This window comes from Theropithecus gelada, chromosome 7a (assembly GCF_003255815.1).
Source record: "Theropithecus gelada isolate Dixy chromosome 7a, Tgel_1.0, whole genome shotgun sequence".
In the NCBI taxonomy this organism is placed as follows: domain Eukaryota; kingdom Metazoa; phylum Chordata; class Mammalia; order Primates; family Cercopithecidae; genus Theropithecus; species Theropithecus gelada.
Genome location: NC_037674.1, coordinates 9,505,470 through 9,525,542, shown reverse-complemented (window position 1 = coordinate 9,525,542; position 20,073 = coordinate 9,505,470). Strand labels below are relative to the sequence as shown.

At 42.5% G+C, this 20,073-nt stretch overlaps 2 protein-coding genes across 11 annotated transcripts in view; one reads left to right on the top strand and one right to left on the bottom strand.

Annotated features, from left to right (window-relative positions):
* Positions 1-11,872, top strand: part of SLC12A6 (solute carrier family 12 member 6) — a 106,408-nt gene extending 94,536 nt beyond the window's left edge. For all 7 annotated transcript variants that reach the window (XM_025389597.1, XM_025389593.1, XM_025389598.1 and 4 more), the window contains 9 exons: positions 678-782; positions 1,201-1,369; positions 2,731-2,926; positions 3,503-3,672; positions 4,323-4,454; positions 5,057-5,164; positions 5,692-5,876; positions 6,570-6,703; positions 7,915-11,872. In XM_025389597.1, the coding sequence (XP_025245382.1) occupies positions 678-782; positions 1,201-1,369; positions 2,731-2,926; positions 3,503-3,672; positions 4,323-4,454; positions 5,057-5,164; positions 5,692-5,876; positions 6,570-6,703; positions 7,915-8,006 (1,291 nt within the window). In that variant the 3' untranslated portion in view covers positions 8,007-11,872. The remainder of the gene's footprint in view (positions 1-677; positions 783-1,200; positions 1,370-2,730; positions 2,927-3,502; positions 3,673-4,322; positions 4,455-5,056; positions 5,165-5,691; positions 5,877-6,569; positions 6,704-7,914) is intronic.
* On the bottom strand, positions 11,726-16,820 carry EMC4 (ER membrane protein complex subunit 4). Of its 4 annotated transcripts, none has more exons than XM_025389602.1 (5): positions 16,617-16,820; positions 16,155-16,277; positions 13,974-14,127; positions 13,237-13,397; positions 11,726-12,109 (listed from the first exon to the last, which is right to left on the bottom strand). In XM_025389602.1, the coding sequence occupies exons 3-5, from the start codon at positions 14,083-14,085 to the stop codon at positions 12,074-12,076; spliced, it is 309 nt and encodes a 102-aa protein (XP_025245387.1). In that variant the 5' UTR covers positions 14,086-14,127; positions 16,155-16,277; positions 16,617-16,820; the 3' UTR covers positions 11,726-12,073. The 4 variants fall into 4 exon arrangements, with proteins under 4 accessions (XP_025245387.1, XP_025245385.1, XP_025245384.1 ...); XM_025389600.1 differs by having other exon boundaries at positions 16,163-16,277; XM_025389599.1 differs by having other exon boundaries at positions 13,232-13,397; positions 16,163-16,277; positions 16,617-16,814.
* Between the last annotated feature and the right edge of the window lie 3,253 nt (positions 16,821-20,073).

Genomic DNA, 20,073 nt, shown 5'->3' with positions numbered 1-20,073 from the left:
ACCCAGGTAACTTCATTTTCATAACTATATTTTGTACCCCTAATTCTCTAACCGTCTTACTGATGCAAGCTTTTCATCACAAGGGAAATCCATTGAGAAAGTATGAATGGATCAATGGAAAATAACAAAGGACATATCCAAATAATAATGATTAGTACTAAACAAAGTATAACACAAATATAAATATTTTTGCTTATCTCTTCAGTCAAGGGATTGTCTCTGAAATGAAAAAGAAATTAGTTCTGAACAACTTTGTAACTACTAAGACTTACAACTTTCAAAAATGAGGACGAAGTAACATTCTTATTCAGAAGATCACACTGAACTTTACTTTCTCTGCATTATTTTCAAAGTAACTTAAACTCCAGGTCTGTTATAATTTTCTAATCTAAATTGCTCTTTTACATTATTGTTTTGAACAATTAGGTAGAAGGACTGAATGAGTGACCCCTTCAGGCTTTATTCTGAACTGTTTGTGCAGTGCAGTCTGTTGGTGATGTTGATCTGCCTACATCGGGTTCATTATATTAGTAAAGAACATTATGTAAATCATTAATCTGAGCTTTAATCTTCTACCTTACACATGTGTGATTTTTAGATTCAGAAAAAAACTTTAGTTTTTAAAAGTATACTTACTATAGTTTAAATTTGTCTCTGCTCTTTTCTTTTTCTCACAGAGCGGAAAAAGAATGGGGTGATGGTATCCGTGGGCTGTCCCTCAGTGCAGCCCGGTTTGCTTTGCTTCGGTTGGAGGAAGGACCTCCACACACTAAAAACTGGAGGTAAAGAAATCAACACTAGCGGTATTTGGCACATAGTTAACACACAAAAATATGTGCTTTGTTGATTACAGGATAAGGAAACCATGTGGCTCAAGGAAATGGTATAATGGACCTCTTTTGAACTATTCTAAATCCTTAATTTTTTTATTCCCTTTTCTTCATGTCACTTATGAGCAAGATTTCTACAATTTATTATTCTTCACAATTTATTATTCTTCCTTGAAGACTGATCAACTTGAGATAGTACTGGGAGCATTCAAACTAATACCCTCATCCTGTCATTTCCTGTGATTTCTTCCTTCTGTCAAATTACCTGTTTCATACAGATCTCCTGAATTACAGGGTGGAGTCTGTCATTCTGTTCCCCAAACCCAAAATGTTTTCTCCTCCCCTCCAACCCCCACCAACCTCTTCACAGGCCTCAGTTGCTTGTATTACTGAAACTAGATGAAGACTTACATGTCAAGCATCCTCGCCTCCTCACCTTTGCCTCACAGCTCAAAGCAGGAAAAGGTCTCACTATTGTGGGCTCTGTCATCGTGGGGAACTTTCTAGAGAACTACGGTGAAGCTTTAGCTGCTGAGCAGGTAAGAGTCAGACTTTTGATGTATTGGAACTCAGCTTACAGCTTTGTGATGTTAAGTAGTAAGACCTCAAACTTCTACTTGAATCTTGTTCCTGAGTGATCTAGGAGGTTTCTCACTTAGTGCTGACCTTTGAACAGACACTTTCTCCCAAATAATAAGATGAGCCAGAAAATAGTTATTTATTCTTTCTTCCCATTTAAAGCATTACTAAATTATAAGATGATTAAATCTAAACATTATTTTCAAATATACTCTAAACATTAAGCACTGAGAAAAGTCATGTAAGTAAATTGATCCCTTGAACTATGGAGAGGGTTCCTCTCAATCTTGTGACAACGAGTAATGACCAAATTTTCTTCCTCTTTAATCTATGTGGTATCATGAGCAAGATTCCTTTGCCACTTCTGGTTAGCTGTACTGAACCTTAAAGTTCTACTTTAACAAGGAAGTTGTTTTCACTCTAATATTTATTATATATGATAGAACTAATCCTGTTGTTTTTGAAATGCCATTGTGTTCAGTGTGTTCAATGGCATTTCAAAAGTCTTACTGGATTTCATTTTGGAATACTTTGAAATCCTAAACACTAGAAATGCTGAAGAAACATTACTCCAGAATGATGGTAAAAATTAATAAAAGGTACCCAGGATTGAAAATCATGAGATCCTAGTTGTCAGCCACATCACTGATTTAATCTGTGCCTTTGCAAAAGTCATTCCATTTTCCGTACCATTATTCCCTTCCTTTTCCCACCGAGAGGGTGGAGTTAGAGTAAATGCGATGATATCTCCAAATTGGTTTGACTAAAGGAAGAGTAATGCAAATACAAGTGTCATGAATAATCACCATTAAAATGTCAAAAAGCATATGGGAATGGGAGAAGCAAAGAAGAAAACATACCTGAGAAAATTCTAAAGTGAAACTGAATCATCATATTGAGTTTCTGGTAAGATGAGTCAGGGCATGACTGGGGCTGAGGCAGGAAAGAGATCTTGTTCACACTAGTGAATCACCCTGTTCAACTGAGAAAGAATGTTGAATATTCACTTTGTAGAGATCCCTGTTCCCAGTTTTTTGGTATGGTGCAAAGGAACAAAAGCAGAACAGAGGAAAAAGCAGAGAAACTACATGTAGACAACCAGCTACAGAGGCAAAAATATGTAGTAAGCACTTAGAAAGTGAAAAAGATAAAAGATCATGAAATTCCTTTGGGATAATTTTAACTTTTTGGACTTTTCTGTAGACGATACAGATTTATGAAGACTTTGGAAAAAGGTAGGGGATATAATACGGAGAAGGAATAATGGGTTAAAAGGTCCAGAGTGAACCACTTCAGTGTTGTGGTCCTGTGTCTCTTTCAGACCATAAAGCACCTAATGGAGGCAGAGAAGGTAAAAGGATTCTGCCAGCTGGTGGTGGCCGCCAAGCTGAGAGAGGGCATTTCCCACCTTATCCAGTCATGTGGCCTTGGGGGCATGAAGCACAACACAGTGGTGATGGGCTGGCCTAATGGCTGGCGTCAAAGCGAAGATGCCCGCGCTTGGAAGACTTTTATTGGTACTAACCATTTCTCATACAAACCTAAGGGCCTGAGTCGAGGGGATATAGTTAAATCTCTGTCACCCCAGCCTCCTAAAATAGAGATTATGCCATTGCTGAAGCATAGTCTTATAAGGCAACCTGAAAAACTACTAGTAGTCTGGTAGTAATACCAGATTCTACCTGTCCCCTTCAGCTTCACATCATGTTCATGAATTATTTATTTCTGTCAAGTCTTGTGCTAGGAATTATCTCCAAAATTGCCATGTTTTCATTTGTGATTTTCCATATTGATGTTCTCACAGAAATTGGAAGAATTGTTCTTCAGCATCGTCATCTCCCAAATTCACATATCCCCCCTTAGAAATGTAGTAATCAGAATATACCCTGTAACATAAACTGTGGTTCTCAGTCTAATTCTGTTAGCTATTCAGATATTTCACAATGATTTTTGTTACGTAATGAGATAGAATCTAAGTAAATAGGACCCCTTGCTCAAAGAAGTGTGAAGAGAGCATTTCCTTGCTTTCCTGACATGCTAGGAAGCAAGGCAAGCCTAAGGATTCTTCTCTGCTTATTCTTTTTTCTCCCTAGGCACAGTTCGAGTGACAACTGCTGCCCATCTCGCACTGCTGGTGGCTAAAAACATCTCCTTCTTTCCCAGCAATGTGGAGCAATTTTCTGAGGGCAACATTGATGTGTGGTGGATTGTGCATGATGGGGGGATGCTCATGCTACTACCATTCCTGCTGAAACAGCACAAGGTATTTGAGACAACTTTTCTTTGCAAGTCTTTCTCCCTTGTGTCCTGGTTCGCCAGACAAATTCTTTCTCTGATTGTATAGTGTTGGGGTTTAGAATCAGAAAAGTTGGAAGTTATTCTAGGCTTTCCTATGATCCCACTTTCAACCTTAAGAGAAATAATTGTCTTTGTATTTGATACCTACTTATCTCCAAGTGAATCAGCCAATTAATTAAAGTTCCATATGAGCCCTTGGGGAAAACAACAACAGGTGAACACATCTTTTTTAAAAAAATACTGGAAACTTAAGGTATATGTATGTGTGTGTATTGCACACATATATGCGCTCATTCCGTGCTAAAACTAATTAAATGAAATTTAAAATAGTAAATATATAGTCTGCATGTTGTCATTGATGTACCATCTGAATAAAGCACCCTCTTAACATATCGTGAGCCATCTTTTCTTTTGCCAGTGTTTTCTTGTTATGAAATTAAGGACTCCTTAAAACTGTATTAAATGTGGTGTTTAGTCAATCTTTTGCCCTAATACAATAACATGGCAAGTAGGAAGCTGGGAACAAATAGCCTCATACTACATATAGCAAGATTCTTCTAGACCACAATGTCTTATGTCTTTCTAATTTTCCACATGTGTATGTCACTCTCTCAGGTGTGGCGAAAGTGCAGCATACGGATCTTCACAGTAGCCCAATTAGAAGACAACAGTATCCAAATGAAGAAGGACCTAGCCACCTTCCTGTATCACTTGCGCATTGAGGCGGAGGTAGAAGTGGTGGAGATGGTGAGAAAGCTGAGTTTGAGATACAAGAGGTTCATTCCCCCATTCCTCTCCCTGTCGTCCTTGAATCTTTTCTGGTTTGGGAAATTTTTCAGCTCTAAATATGGATTAATCCCCTAGTGCCAAAAACAAAAACAAAAAAAACCCTAATTTGTTGCCCTAAGTAGAATGTATATGTGATGCATGTTTGATGTTACTTTTTGGTTTTGCTTTCTTGTTTATCACACAGCCCTTATATTTCTGCCAGATTCTCATCTGCTTAATATAGTTTTATGAAATTTTAATTCATAAAGTCAGCTTAAAATCACACATGGCTTTAAAAAAAAAACCTAAGAGTATTAAAAAGAGACTAGAGTTTGTATTTTGTGTTTCAAGGCAACACATGTCTTGGTTAGATTATGGAAAAGACTCTCAGGGCCTCTGGATTTTATCTACAATCACGAAAACATTTATGTAGCTCAATGACTAAACAAAATAGGGGTGAAACATAGGTTAATATTGTCATGCTTTCCCTGGTTTAATTTAGTGACTGGAAATAAAAATGTATGGTTCATCCTTCTTTCTCCTTTGTGCTTTTGGCCCCCTTTGTGTGATGTCTGTGGCAGCATGACAGTGATATATCAGCATACACTTATGAGCGCACTTTAATGATGGAGCAGAGGTCCCAGATGCTCCGGCACATGCGGCTCTCCAAAACAGAGCGGGACAGAGAGGTGAGACCTTACTGCATCAATCCAATCCGGGCTCTCTGAAGTCTGTCACTGAAAGGGATGATACTGGGCTGGGCACGGTGACTCACGCCTGTAATCCCAGCACTTTGGGAGGCTGAGGCGGGTAGATCAAGAGGTCAGGAGTTCACAACCAGCCTGGCCAAGATGGTGCAACCCCGTCTCTACTAAAGTACAAAAATTAGGCGGGCATGGTGGCACGTGCCTGTAATCCCAGCTATTCAGGAAGCTGAGGCAGAGAATTGCTTAAACCCGGGAGGCGGAGGTTGCCGTGAGCCAAGATCGCGCCACTGCACTCCAGCCTGGGTGACAGAGCAAGACTCCGTCTCAAACCCCCAAAAAAATAAAAAAAAAAACAAAGGGATGATACTATATTGTTTTCACAAGATGACAAATTCTTTCCTTCTCACTGTCAGTTATTCCACTATAACCCATTATTACTTCAAAATAACCAAAGATGAAGCATGAGAGAAAATTTGGTAGAATAACTTGTGGTGGACCTTCTTCCTCAGGCACAGTTGGTGAAAGACCGAAACTCAATGCTACGATTGACCAGCATTGGCTCTGATGAGGATGAAGAGACAGAAACCTATCAGGAGAAGGTGCACATGACTTGGACAAAAGATAAGTACATGGCATCCCGGGGACAAAAAGCCAAGTCAATGGAAGGATTCCAGGACCTGCTTAACATGCGTCCGTAAGTTTTCCCATTCCCAAGTTTATCACAAAATAACCTAACCAGTGGCACAAATGTGACTGCCTGGACACACAGGATGGAGTCTGTTCATTTAACCCTGAATCTAACCACCTCATTATTGTTTGCCTATTCATACTGGCTCCCAATGAATACGGTACACAAGCTAACCATCCCTTCTATCCATAGTTCACCTCCATACTGTGTTCTTACTATAAAATAAGCAAACAGAGAATGAGAAAACCCAGACATTAGTATTATAAAGAAATCATTTTAGGCCAGGCGCAGTGGCTCAGGCCTGTAATCCCAGCACTTTGGGAGGCAGAGGCAGGTGGATTATCTGAGGTCAGGAGTTCGAGACCAGCCTGTCCAGCATGGTGAAACCCTGTCTCTACTAAAAATACAAAAAAAATTAGCCGGGCATGGTGATGGGCGCCTGTCATCCCAGTTACTCGGGAGGCTGAGGCAGGAAAATTGCTTGAACCTGGGAGGCGGAGGTTGCAGTGAGCCGAGATTGCGCCATTGCACTCCAGCCTGGGTGACATGAGCTGAACTCCCTCTCAAAAAAAGAAAAAAGAAATCATTTTATCAGATGACCCATAGTCGAGTGAAAAAGCTCTGGATCTCAAGTTTTTAACGTTGACTATTTAGTTAGTTTTCTTTTTACCTTAACAACCTTTATTTCTTCCCACTCAGGGACCAGTCCAATGTGAGGCGGATGCATACAGCAGTGAAACTCAACGAGGTTATAGTTAACAAGTCCCATGAAGCAAAGCTGGTTTTATTGAATATGCCAGGGCCACCCCGAAACCCTGAGGGTGATGAAAACTGTATCCTTTCCAAGAGTGGGGCTTCCAGTAGGGAAGATCTCCTTATCCTCTTTCTGAGATAACTAGGTAACAATAAAAGTCATTGTCTATGCCCCACTTTCCCTCTTTAAGGAAGGAAGACTTAAAAGTCTTAGGCAAAGATTTTTACAAAGTTATAAGACGAATCTCTTTTAGGGGAGTTGGGGCAAATATAATTCAGTTCTAAAAGACGTTTCAGGTGGTGTATTTGCAACATGACATCGAATATTCAGTGTATAAAACCCTTCCTGACAATCCTACAGACAGCGTACCCACATCCTTTCTCCTTTTTAGGTTCTACCTGCTTTGCAAAGCCTTTTTCTTTTGGATAGAGTTAGGGGAGAAGCTGAGATAGAACCTCCTTTAACTGAGGGAAAAGAGATAGGTATTCTTCCTCATACCTTCATCGCAGGACTCCGGGGATAAGGGAAACCCTTCAGCACTGACACATAAATTAGTTTATTCCCACCAGTGCCATTAAGAAAAAGAGGTTTAGGCCGGGTGTGGTGGCTCACGCCTGTAGTCCCAGCACTTTGGGAGGCTGAGGCGGGTGGCTCACCTGAGGTCAGGAGTTCAAGACCAAGCTGCCCAACATGGTGAAACCCTGTCTCTACTAAAAATACAAAAGTTAGCTGGGTGTGGTAGCGGGTGCCATGTAATCCCGGCCACTTGGGAGGCTGAGGCAGGAGAATCACTTGAACCAGGAGGCGAAGGTTGCAGTGAGCCAAGATCGCACCATTGCACTCCAGCCTGGGCAACAGAGGAAATTCTGTCTCAAAAAAAAAAAAAAAAGAAAAAAAGGTTTAAAAAGAAAAAGACAAATCGAACTGGCAGAAAAATCTGACTTGAGCAGCTTCACTTAGAAATTACTTGGGTTCTCTGTAGGAACCTTGTTAGCTGCCCTATTGTAGCTTTTTTTCTTCTTTCATCATTTTTATCTTACTTAGAATAACACTTGTAGGTTTTCCCATTTTTAAAGTTAACACAAATGGGAGTCTTGTATTATATATGCAAAAGGACTGGATCCCTGGTTACTTCTGCACAGGGTTAATTTCAAAGTTCAGACTTTTCTGAATATATAATAATTAAGCAGCTAATTTTGTAGCTCTATGATCGGATAACCTCACATTATGATGATGCCAGATTGTAAGTTTGTGCTCTTCTTTTGCCTGTCTCCTTGACAAGTTTTGAAGACATGGAGTTCCTAGAGGTGCTTACCGAGGGACTAGAGCGAGTCCTACTTGTCCGGGGTGGTGGCAGTGAAGTGATCACCATTTATTCATAACCTACTCTGAATGACTGTGCTTGGCCTGTTTTCTTAAAAGGCCTACATCCTCCATGGAAGTGCCAGCTCATTACTACCACTCCTACTCAACTAGAAGCCTGTGTTCTGTACACATCATACTGAACTCTTGATGAGCTGAGCCTCAAGTACCTGTGTAAAAGAGCTCCCATCTGATCTGCAGTCCTTACAGAAAAAGCAAATATTCCCTCAACTCAGAACAATGTTCAAGTCTTATGAGCCACGTCTGAGGAATCAAAGGCAAAATAGAATTAACAAGCTGAGCCAATAAATGAATTGGTGAAAGGGATACCAGAAATTCAACTGAAGAAAAAAAGCAAGTCAAGTAAATATTCAGCATTAAAGATGAATCTCAGAAGTCATGGTCCAATGATGACACCGTGGGGATAAAACAACTAGAGACAGCTTCACCTTACTAAAGAATTTATGGTCAAGTATATTTAGACCTATTATCCTCGGCAAGCCAAGATGCAAACATTTTTTAGCTATATTTCTTTAGTATACCCACTGCTCTAACTTTATATTAGGATACCAACTTGAAACATGGCTGTAGCCTCTACTTCTTCGAAAACATTCCCCCAAAATACCAGATTTAAGTATCCATACTGTGTCAGTGTATACTTCAACTATTTCTCTTAACTCAAAACCCATTCTGTCATTGTAACACAGGCAGTGTTACCATGAAAATTGTTTTTGGTAAGGTAAAAATTATTTCTTTCAGGTTCTTTTCAAATGGCCAAACTAAGAGGACTCCAAAAGGAAGCTATTAACATTTACTGAAATAGTCTGTGGTTCTCTATGCAACGTGGACAAAACATACAAGCTGTTATCTAAGAAATGCAGGTCATGGTGCACATTAACCAATAGGTTCTTCTCCCCACTGCATCCACCCCCGCGCCTTTTTTTATGCCCTCTTATTAAGCACAGGTCAAAAAATCTTAAGGAACAAGTACTAGGAAAACTGGCTAAACATCCTTCCCTGAAAGCACTGGGCCATCTTTTAAAGGGCATATCTAGCAGCAGAATTGGAAGTTCTAGAGCCATACTCTTTCCTTGGTGCCAATGTTACTGAGCGGCTACTCTCCTTACCTACTGTGCTAAAATGGCATACACATTGGCATTGACCTGTTGAAGAAATTTTACCACTAAGAAATCTTTTGCCTCATCTACAAAGCTGTAGTTAAGACTTGAGGCATTCAACTTAATGCCAAGTATAAGCATTTTCCCCTTTTTCTTTCAATTTTATTTTTCATTCTGACTATATAAACTTGGCTCTGAACTAAGATTAACCAAGCCAAGCCTTGTATTTGTTTTCAGAAACTTCAGGCCAGGTGCCATGGCTCACACCTGTAATCCCAGCACTTTGGGAGGCCGACGCAGGTGAATCACTTGAGGTCAGGAGTTCGAGACCAGCCTGGCCAATATGGTGAAAACCTGTCTCTACGAAAAATACAAAAATCAGCCGGGCATGGTGGCGCATGCCTGTGATCCCAGCAACACGGAAGGCTAAGGCAGGAGAATCGTTTGAACCCAGGAGGCGGAGGTTGCCGTGAGCCAGGATTGCACCACTGCACGCCAGCCTGGGTAACAGAGTGATTGATACGTCTGAAAAAGCAAAAAGAAAGTTCAGTGTGCCAAGGAAATACTTGTGTAAGCTTAGCTGTTTATTCACTAATTTACTGATCAAACAACATCTGGCTCACAAGCATAGGGAAACTACTTATGTGGTTGGCTGAGCAGTACTTTCAAGTATGTGAAATCTTCATTTCTTTTACAGAATAGGTATTTAGAGAAACTTTTCTTGCCTGTATTCATGGCTGTTTTTGAATTTCAATTTATTAGTCACAAATAGTGCCACTGTTCTTTGATTACTCAATAGGACATGGAGCAAGCTGATCTAGGTGTCAGAAATTATTCATTTGACCTGTAAGGACAGAGAAAACCCTTCAGTATAGCTTAAGAAATTGAGTAATTTTGGGCTGGGCGCGGTGGCTCACGCCTGTAATCTCAGCAACTTTGGGAGGCTGAGGCGGCTGGATCACGAGGTCAGGAGATCGAGACCATCCTGGCTAACACAGTGAAACCCCGTCTCTACTAAAAATACAAAAAAATTAGCTGGGCATGGTGGCGGGCACCTGTAGTCCCAACTACTTGGGAGGCTGAGGCAGGAGAATGGCATGAACCCGGGAGGCGGAGCTTGCAGTGAGCTGAGATTACGCCACTGCACTCCAGCCCGGGCAACAGAGCAAGACTTGGTCTCAAAAAAAAAAAAAAAAAATTGAGTAATTTTGATTTGCTCCTGCTTTCTTCAACCTCCAGGCCCACTCAGGATGGCAAAGCAGATAGAATCTTAAGTCGTTTTTTCTGTTCCTTCCACAGATGGTAGAAGCATTGTTTACAACTCCCACTGCAACACTCCATTGCTTAGTTGAGTTTAACAGTAGTGAGTCATGTCCTGCAGGATCCAGTACCTTTTTTTAATTCCCTCCCTTCCCGAGACAGACTTTTGCTCTTGTTGCCCAGGCTGAGTGCAATGGCACGATCTTGACTCACCATAACCTCTGCCTCCTGGGTTCAATCGATTCTCCTGCCTCAGCCTCCTGAGTAGTTGGGATTACAGGTATGTGCTACCACGCCTGGCTAATTTTGTATTTTCAGTAGAGATGGGGTTTCTCCATGTTGGTCAGGCTGGTCTCGAACTCCCAACCTCAGGTGATCTGCCTGCCTTGGCCTCCCAAAGTGCTGGGATTGCAGGCGTGAGCCACCGCGCCTGACCAGGATCCTGTATCTTAAAGGCCCATACTGTAAAGGTCAGCCTACCTAGGAATTCTGCCACATTTACACACGCCCCTGGCCAAAGTAATTTTTTTTTTCCATGTAGAACAAATTATGGGCAGAAAATAAAGTTGGTTTTAGAAGTGCTGTTTGTGGCTAGAGAACTGTAAAAATCTTTTAAAGGGATAAGGGAATTAGTGGCTATTAATATAACCACTACTTCAGCCCCTGAAACACAAAATCACTGTTACATGGAAAACTGGTTATCAGGCCAGATTTATATTCATCTCTGTCTAGAGCATTTCATGTCTATATGTGTTGCTTATGTTGTCTCCAACGTCTCTCATCTCTTTTAAAAATCACTGCAAATAAAGCAATACTGAAGACTTGAGAGAATGCACCTTAGGGGAAGGGGCTGTTTCAAGACAGAAGGCAGGAAATACCTGCCTTTTGAGTAAGATCCCACTTTTGAGTCTTACCTATGACTTTACCAGGGCAGATTAGAAATACACATCCTCCCGCTGACCTTCTGCCTTGAATAGCTATCTTAAAAGCTGAAGTTTGAACTGACAGCATCTGCTTGACAGGTGCCAGGTTCCTCTCGGCAGGGGGAAGATCTCTATATATCTTCCGTTGCCTCAGATTCCTGTGGCCCCAAGGATCCCACCGATCCTTATTCCCCCAAACATGCTAACAAAAATCCCGTATTGTGGGTATTAAAATAACAGTTACACTGTATGCGTATTTATGTGCTCCTTTTGTCTGGTTTATTTTTCTTTTCATCATGTATAAGCTGAATCCAGCATTAGTTTCTCACATCTTCCCCAAGTGTCTCCAACAGAATTTTTATGTCCCAGCTTGTTTTAAATAGAAGTGAAATATTAAGGAAAATAGATTTAAGGGAACTTGTGCAACTTTTTTTTACACATTGTTCTCAACCATTTAATTTATTGAAAGGAGATGCTGCGACAGTTTTGATTTAGCAGCAATTATTCTCGTTTACATAGTTACGATTTTATTTGTTGTTTTGCTCTGTACTGGAAACATAAATAAAGTTTTCTACATTATTTTCAGTCATGGGTTGTGGTATAGTTTCTTTGTGTTTGTAGTAATATGCACATTGTCCTTCTAGGACCTGTCACCCCACCATGAAGAAAAGAGCCTTTTGGTTCTTTTTAACATAAGTGATTAAGAGTATGCTGAGGAGCCACTGGGCTTAAAGAACGATGTAATAAGACCCAAATACATAGGGACCAGGCGCTGCTTTCTCATGTTCACAAAAGCAGTCCTCCACCACTGAACTCCATTCTCTGAAAGAAGAAAGAATAAATAGGCAAATGAGTGTTAAAATGAATCAATTACTTAATACTTTAACCACAGCTCTATTTTGCCTATCCTTAAAAAAGAACTTCCAGGCCAGCCGAAGTAGCTAATCTTAGCTAAACACTTTGGAAGGCCAAGGCAGGCAGATCGCTTGAGCCCAGGAGTTCAAGACCAGCCTGGGCAACATGGCGAAACCCTGTCTCTACAAAAAATACAAAAATTAGCGAGCCACGGGGGTGCAACCTGTGGTCCCACCTACTTGAGAAGCTGAGTGCTTGAGCCCGGAGGTCAAGGCTGCAGTTAGCTACGATCACACGACTGCACTCCAGCCTGGGTGACAGAGCAGGACCCTGTTTCAAAAATACAACTTGGCCAGGCGTGGTGGCTCACACCTGTAATCCCAGCACTTTGGGAAGCCGAGGTGGGTGGATCACCTGAGGTCAGGAGCACAACACCAGCCTGGCCAACATGGTGAAACCCCATCTCTACTAAAAATACAAAAATTAGCCGGGTACAGTGGCAGGCACCTGTAATTCCAGCTACTCGGGAGGCTGAGGCAGGAGAATCGCTTGAACCCAGGGGGCGGAGGCTGCAGTGAGCCAAGATGGCGCCACTGTACTCCAGCCTGGGCAACAAAGTGAGACTCCCTCTCAAAAAAATAAAAATAACTTTAAAAAACTCCTAATGGCTCTTATTTTTTAAGAAACCCTAGGCCAGGCACAGTGGCTCACGCCTGTCATCCTAGCACTTTGGGAGGCCGAGGCAGGCAGATCAGTTGAGGTCAGGAGTTCAAAACCAGCCTGGCCAACATGGTAAAACCCCATCTCTACTAAAAGATACATAAAAATTAGCTGGGCGTGGTGGCGGGCGCCTATAATCCCAGCCACTTGGAAGGCTGAGGCAGGAGAATTGCTTGAACCCAGGAGGCGGAGGTTGCTGAGATCATGCCACTGCACTCCAGCCTGGGTGACAGAGCAAGACTCCACCCCGCCCCCCCGGCCAAAAAAAAAAAAGAAATAAACTCTAATACCAATTCTAATTCCCTACCATCAAGTAGGTCAGCTATTCACTGTCCACTACAACTACCCAAAATTCAGCTTTTCTTTTGCCTTACCTCAGGGGGCTCAATGAAGGCCAACCAATCCGATGCATGTGTAGGTAACAGTCCCATGGACTGGCACTTGTAAACAGCCAACGCCAAACCCATCAGGTTCCCAATGAGATAGACCAAACCCTGAAGAAACTTCTGGCTTGAACTTTCTAACATCTTGAAAGCTGTTGGGGTAACAGAAGTTGTCAAACAAAAAGAACTCTTTCCCCCAATATGAATCAAGCCAACCATATATTAAATTCATATAGACAGACCCATAGTAAGACAGCAAATAGGACCATTAAAGGCAAAGAGAAAACCATGGTAAGCACTACATTCCCCTCCATGCCACCACCATTACCCCACTCCCCTACATACTCGTTAGCCAAAAACTGTCCCTAAGAATTTGCCTTTAATTCTTTCTTTCGAGATGGAGTCTTGTTCTGTCGCCCAGGCTGGAGTGCAGTGGTGTGATCTCAGCTCACTGCACCCTCCGCCTCCCAGGTTCAAGTGATTCTCCTGTATCAGCCTCCCGAGCAGCTGGGATTACAGGCGTGTGCCACCACGCCCTGCTAATTTTTGCAGTTTTAGTACAGACAAGGTTTCATCATGTTGGCCAGGTTGGTCTTGAACTCCAGACGTCAGATGATCCACCCACCTTGGCCTCCCAAAGTGCTGGGACTACAGGCGTGAGCCACCACGCCCAGCCTGCCTTTAATTCTTCAAACTTATGGAAGGGTTATTGTTTCAAGAATACTTACTGGCTGAAATGGCCATAAGTGCCTGAATGGGTCGCCAGGCCATCATACACACCATCATAGTAGGGAAGATGGAGATAGTATTGCCTGCCATGTACATGATGAAGAGGTTCATGGGAATCTGTTTGAGGGGACCCAAGGCGATGTCCCAGCAGCGCTAAAACAAACACACAATTTTAACCCTCTGATCACCACCCTTAGTCCCACATTTGCCATATCACTGATGCTAAATGACATGAACAGAATTCCCAATTCTCTGCTTCTAACTGAGCTGACTCCTCAATTCTATGACCTCTTCCCTTCTCCATGTTGCCACAGGAGGGCTCTCTCTTCTACTAAAGATAAAAGTACCATCATCATCCGTTGTACCTTTCCCTATAGGTTTTCCAGATGTCATTTTTTCTCCTGATTTTGGAAAACAGATCTCCCTGCCTTTGTCCTAGTACTTCTGTATCTATCAATGTCCTATCTACAACGGAAGAAATAGATAAATCCACATAATGGGAGATTAGCACACCACAGTCAATAACTAATGGAACCATTGAACTAATTTAGTTCCAGAAAAAAATAATAGAATTAGCAGGTAAATCAAGACATAGAAGATTTGAATGACATTAACAAAACCCAACTGACATGTAATGCTGCAGTCAACAATTACAGAGTTCACACTCTTTTCAAGCATAAGATATTTACAAAAACTGACCACTCGCTGAGCTATGAAGAAAATGTCAATCTCAAAGAATGCAAATTGTACAAAACATATTCTTTGACTACGATATTAAACTAGAAATAATTTTATAAGTAGAAAATCTCATGTTTGGGAATTAACAATGATACATGAAGAAATTATAATGGAAAACAGAATTGTAAGATAGCAAAAGTACCACATTTTAAAACTTGTGGGACACAGCTACAGCTCTGAGAAATTTATAACCTTAAATACTGTTAGGTTGCTGCAAAAGTAATTGCGGTTTTTGCCATTAAAAGTAATGGCAATCTGGCTGGGCATGGTGCCTCACGCCTGTAATCCCAGCACTTTGGGAGGCCGAGGTGGGTGGATTACCTGAGGTCAGGAGTTTCAGACCAACCTGGCCAACGTGGTGAAACCCCATCTCTACTAAAAATACAAAAAAATTTAGCTAGGCGTGGTGGCAGGTGCCTGTAATCCCAGCTACTCGGGAGGCTGAGGTAGGAGAATTGCTTGAACCCGGGAGTCAGAAGTTGCAGTGAGTCAAGGTCATGCCATTGCATTCCAGCCTGGGCGACAACAGCAAGACTGTCTCAAAAGAAAAGAAAAAAAGTAATGGCAGTCTAAAAATAAAGTAAGCATCCATTTCAAGAAACTAGAAAAAAAACCAAGAATTTTTGAAAAGATTAATAAAAATCAATACTGGTGATGGGTACAGTGACCTGTAAAAATAAATGAAAATAACTTTTAAAAAATCAATACTGGTAAGCCGAAAAGGAGAGGAGACAAATATTCAACATCAGGAATGAAAAAACGAACATCACAGATCTTGCATATATGGAAGTGATCATTATTATGAACAACTTTATGTCAATACATTTGAAATTTTAGGAAATCGGTAAGTTCCTAGAAAAAATGTAACAAAATGACAGCAGAAATTAGAAAGAAATATAAATAGCCCCGGGCAGAGCATGGTGGCTCATGCTTGTAATCCCAGCACTTTGGGAGGCCCAGGCGGATGGATCACCTGAGGTCAGGAGTTCAAGACCAGCCTGGCAAACATGGTGATACCCTGTCTGTAACTAAAAATACAAAAATTAGCCAGGCAACTGCAGAAATCTAGATGAAGGATGGTGGCTTGGATCGGGATGAGAGGTGAACACAGCAAAAAGTAGTAAGGAAAGTCAACAGAATATCCTGACAGTTGGATGTGTGGTGTAAGGGAACTAGAATAGAAAAAGATCACTTCAACTGGAAGATGTTGCCACCAAAAGATAGTTTTCAACCTACTTTCTTACACCTTATGTTCCAAACATCTTTTATTTTTCAAACTGTTAAGCACTTTTGTAGGTGATATATAAAATGCCAAAATACCAGTCTCAAGCAGTTTAGTTTCCAAATATTCAGGATAAGAGCTATCTACGTTAATTCCACCTGGGAGAAGAGGACGGGTGAATAAGTCAGGACTGGCCCAAGGACTACGGTAACATCTATACCTCTGTACCTTCTCCACCAGGATCCGATCTGTCTCTTGCACGCTGGTATCAGGCACTTGCTTGTCCAAGTAACCGACTGGGTAGAGAGAGTCTCCCTGGCCACTGCCCCGGTCACTTCGACCCCTAAAAAACCAAACCAAGAAATTAAAGCTGCAAACTCCGACACTTCTTAGCCCACGTTTCCTGATCTACCAATCATAGGAATAAAGATCTTCAGATGCACCTACTCAGATTAGACCAAGCCCCCTCGTGTGTTCGTTCCTCAGTCCCTTGACTTATCAGGAGGACTGATGTAAGCATTCTTTGAACACAGAAACCTTCCCGGCAGGAAAGCCGCTACCTCCCCAGGTGATGTCTGTGTGCCACCCATCTTTTTCAAAGTTATGCCTGAGGGCTCAGGTCTCATTACTCTGGTGCAGTTCTGGGACGAACAGAGATGTACAGCTTGCCCAGGTGCCTCACCGGCTGCCTCCTCCAGGCCCGCTTAGCTCAATGGCCCACTTGAAGCGCCGGCCTCGGTTAGCCACCAGACCCCCCTGGGCCGTCATGGCAACAGCTGCGTGCTACAGCCGCGAAGCTTCTCACTCCAAAGCGTACTCCGCAAGAGGCCCACCGGCGTTCCCCGCTTTGTCGCACTCTGCAAATACACTTCCGGCGCGTTAATACAGACGTCATTTCCGCCCTGGAAATTGGCGGCGTTGCGGATTGAAGAGTCCCGGTTTGGATTTAGAAAATCAGGGAGGAAAAAAAAGCAGGCAAGACTTAGTGCTTCCTAAAGCCGCTTCCGCGCGCTCCCTTTTTGAATGTGCTTGTTATATGTTCCCTGACCTCTGAGGTGCACTTCATGGGGCTGAAGGAACGTCCCTACTGACTCAGCGTTAAGAATTGGTGGGCGGATCACCTGAGGTCAGGAGTTCGACACCAGCCTGGCTAACATGGTGAAACCCCGTCTCTACTAAAAATACAAAAAAATTAGCCGGGCGTGGTGGCGGCGCCTGTAATCCCAGCTCCTTAGGAGGCTGAGGCAGGAGAATCGCTTGAACCCGGGAGGCGGAGGTTGCAGTAAGCCGAGATCACACCACTGTACGCCAGCCTGGGCTACAGAGTGAGACTCCGTCTCAAAAAAAAAAAAAAAAAAAAAGAAAGAAAAAAAGGAATGAAGCCAAGAAAAGCTTCTTAACCTCCTACGCGCTCCCTGGAACAAAAGATTCAAATCCTGGATTTAAATCCTAGCTTGACCTTGAGCGAGTTCCTTAGTAGTTTCTGAGTATTCAATGTCCACTGTGTCCCAGGAGCTCGGTGTTTCTTTTATTTCACTTGCACAGTAACCTTGCGAGGTAAACAGTTTTAACCACATTCTGCACAAAGGCAAGGCGACATTGTGGGCATGGAAAGGGACATGGGCTCGGTATTCAGATAGCCTGCGTTTGTTGTTGTTGTTGTTTGTTTGTTTGTTTGTTTTGGCTTTGTTTTTTGAGACAGGGTTTCACTCCGTTGCTGAGGCTGTAGTGCCGTGGCGCTATCACGGCTCACTGCAGCCTCGACTTCCCGGGCTCAAACGATCTTCCCACCTGAGCGTTCCGAGGAGCTAGGACCACAGGGCGCGCCACCACGCCCAGTTTTTTTGTTGGTTTGTTTTGTTTTTGTTTTTGTTTTTTTGAGACAGTTTAGCTATGTTACCCAAGCTGCTCTCAAACTCTTGGGTTCAAGTGATTCTCCTGCCTTGGCCTCCCAAAATGTCCAGATTACAGGCATGAGCCGCTGCACCCAGCAGATGGCCTCCTTTTGAATCCTGGTTTCGCCACTTAAAAATTGTATGACCTTGGGCAAGTTAAATCAATTGTGTTTCAGCCTCTTCATGTAAAAGTTGGATAATCTACCCATTTTCAAGGCTTGTGAGATTAGTGCCCACCACATATGTGGTGTTTGGTTTGTTTGTTTGTTTGAGACGGAGTTTTGCTCTTGTTACCCAGGCTGGAGTGCAATGGCACGATCTCAGCTCACTGGAACCTCCGCCTCCAGGGTTCAAGCGATTCTCCTGCCTCAACCTCCCAAGTAGCAGGGATTACAGGCATGCGCCACCACGCCCAGCTAATTTTGTGTTTTTAGTAGAGACGGGGTTTCTCCATGTTGGTCAGGCTGGTCTCGAACTCCCGACCTCAGGTGATCCGCCTGCCTGGGCCTCCCAAAGTGCTAGGATATGTGGTGTTTTTAATGATGTGTCACATCATTACCAAATCACACCACTGATGTGTTTTTAATGACATGTCATTAAATAATGTATGTCATTCTTTAAAGTGATTGGGTTTTGTATTGAATTGTATACCTTTTTCATAATTTAGCCTATTATTGGACATTTGTTTCCTGTTTTCCTTCCTTTTATAACCAGTGCTGCTGTGAACATATCTGTATGTTTTATTTCCTAAAGTTATAGTCCTAGAAGTGAAATTGGAATTGCTGCATCAAAGAGAATGCATGTTTTTAAAGAATTTTCATTTTAAATGCCCACCAGGAGCCAGGCATGGTGGCTCACACCTGTCATCGCAGAACTTTGGGAGGCTGAGGCAGGAGGATTGCTTTAGCTCAGGAGTTCAAGACCAGCCTGGGCAACATAGCGAGACTTTGTCTCTGCAAACAACAACAAAAAGAATTAAAATGCCCACTAGGAAAAATGGCACCATTTACATTTCACAGTGTAAAATTTTTTTAATAGTTTGAAATGGTACTATATTATTTTTTAATTTGTATTTCTTTGACTCTAAGTTATTTGATATGGCTGGAGTTGGGGGGAAGGAGATGCTGTGGGAGGTAAAGTTGAAAAAGGCTTCCTTGGCCGGGCGCGTTGGCTCACGTCTGCAATCCCAGCACTTTGGGAGGCCAAGGCGGGCGGATCACAAGGTCAGGGGATCGAGACCATCCTGGCTAACGCAGGGAAACCCCGTCTCTACTCAAAATACAAAAAATTAGCCGGGCATGGTGGCGGGTGCCTGTAACCCCAGCTGCTCGGGAGGCTGAGGCAAGAGAATGGCGTGAACCCCAGAGGCAGAGCTTGCAGTGAGCTGAGATCCGGCCACTGCACTCCAGCCTGGGCGACAGAGCGAGACTCCGTCTCAAAAAAAAGAAAAAAAAAAGAAAAGAAAAAGGCTTCCTTGGCCAACTAAACAGTTGGGACTCTTGAAGATGATAGTGATGTAGAGAGGCTGAAGATTGCCACCTCCACTTTGTTTTCTGATTTTGAAAACATGTGTTCATAGCAGACCGCTTAAACAAGGCAGAAATGGAAGTCTTTTGCCTCTCCAGCCCATCGTAAAATGTGTATCTATCTGATTGTAGGAAGACCTAACTACCACGTTGCATTTTGTTTGTTAACGTCCCCTAAGCACTTATCTCTACCCCTCTATAGGCTACCCTAATCCCCTAAGGTCAGAAGCTATATATTATCTTTGAGCCTGTTGCCTAGAACATAGAAGTATGGAATAAATGTTTAGCGAATGTGAGTAAATTAAATTGAAAGTAAACAAACACCAAGATGTGAATGTACTGTAACTATACTTATGCAAAATAAAACATAAAAACGGATATACCTTGTATTGGGGCAATGATTTTCATGCAATTTTGTCTATTTTTCAAGATAATCTTATTACACTTTTTTCTTTTTTTGTGCGAGACAGAGACTCACTCTGTTACCCAGGCTGGAGTGCAGTGGCACGATCTCGGCTCACTGCAACCTCCGCCTCCCAGGTTCAAGCAACTTTCCTGTCTCAGCCTCCTGAGTAGCTGGGATTACAGGCGTCCGCCACCACGCCCTGCTCATTTTTGTGTTTTTAGTAGAGATGGGGTTTCACCATGTTGGCCAGGCTAGTCTCAAACTCCTGGCCTCAGGTGATCCGCCCACCTCGGCCACCTAAAGTGCTACGAT

What these genes read in the sequence shown, in the direction of transcription:
- EMC4 (XM_025389599.1), bottom strand. Translation starts at nt 16,702, where the DNA reads ATGACGGCCCAGGGGGGTCTGGTGGCTAACCGAGGCCGGCGCTTCAAG. An exon ending in GGGCCTGGAGGAGGCAGCCG is followed by an intron (nt 16,278 to 16,616) that starts GTGAGGCACCTG and finishes TTGGTTTTTTAG; the next exon opens with GGGTCGAAGTGACCGGGGCA. An exon ending in ACTTATGGCCATTTCAGCCA is followed by an intron (nt 13,398 to 13,973) that starts GTAAGTATTCTT and finishes TTACCCCAACAG; the next exon opens with CTTTCAAGATGTTAGAAAGT.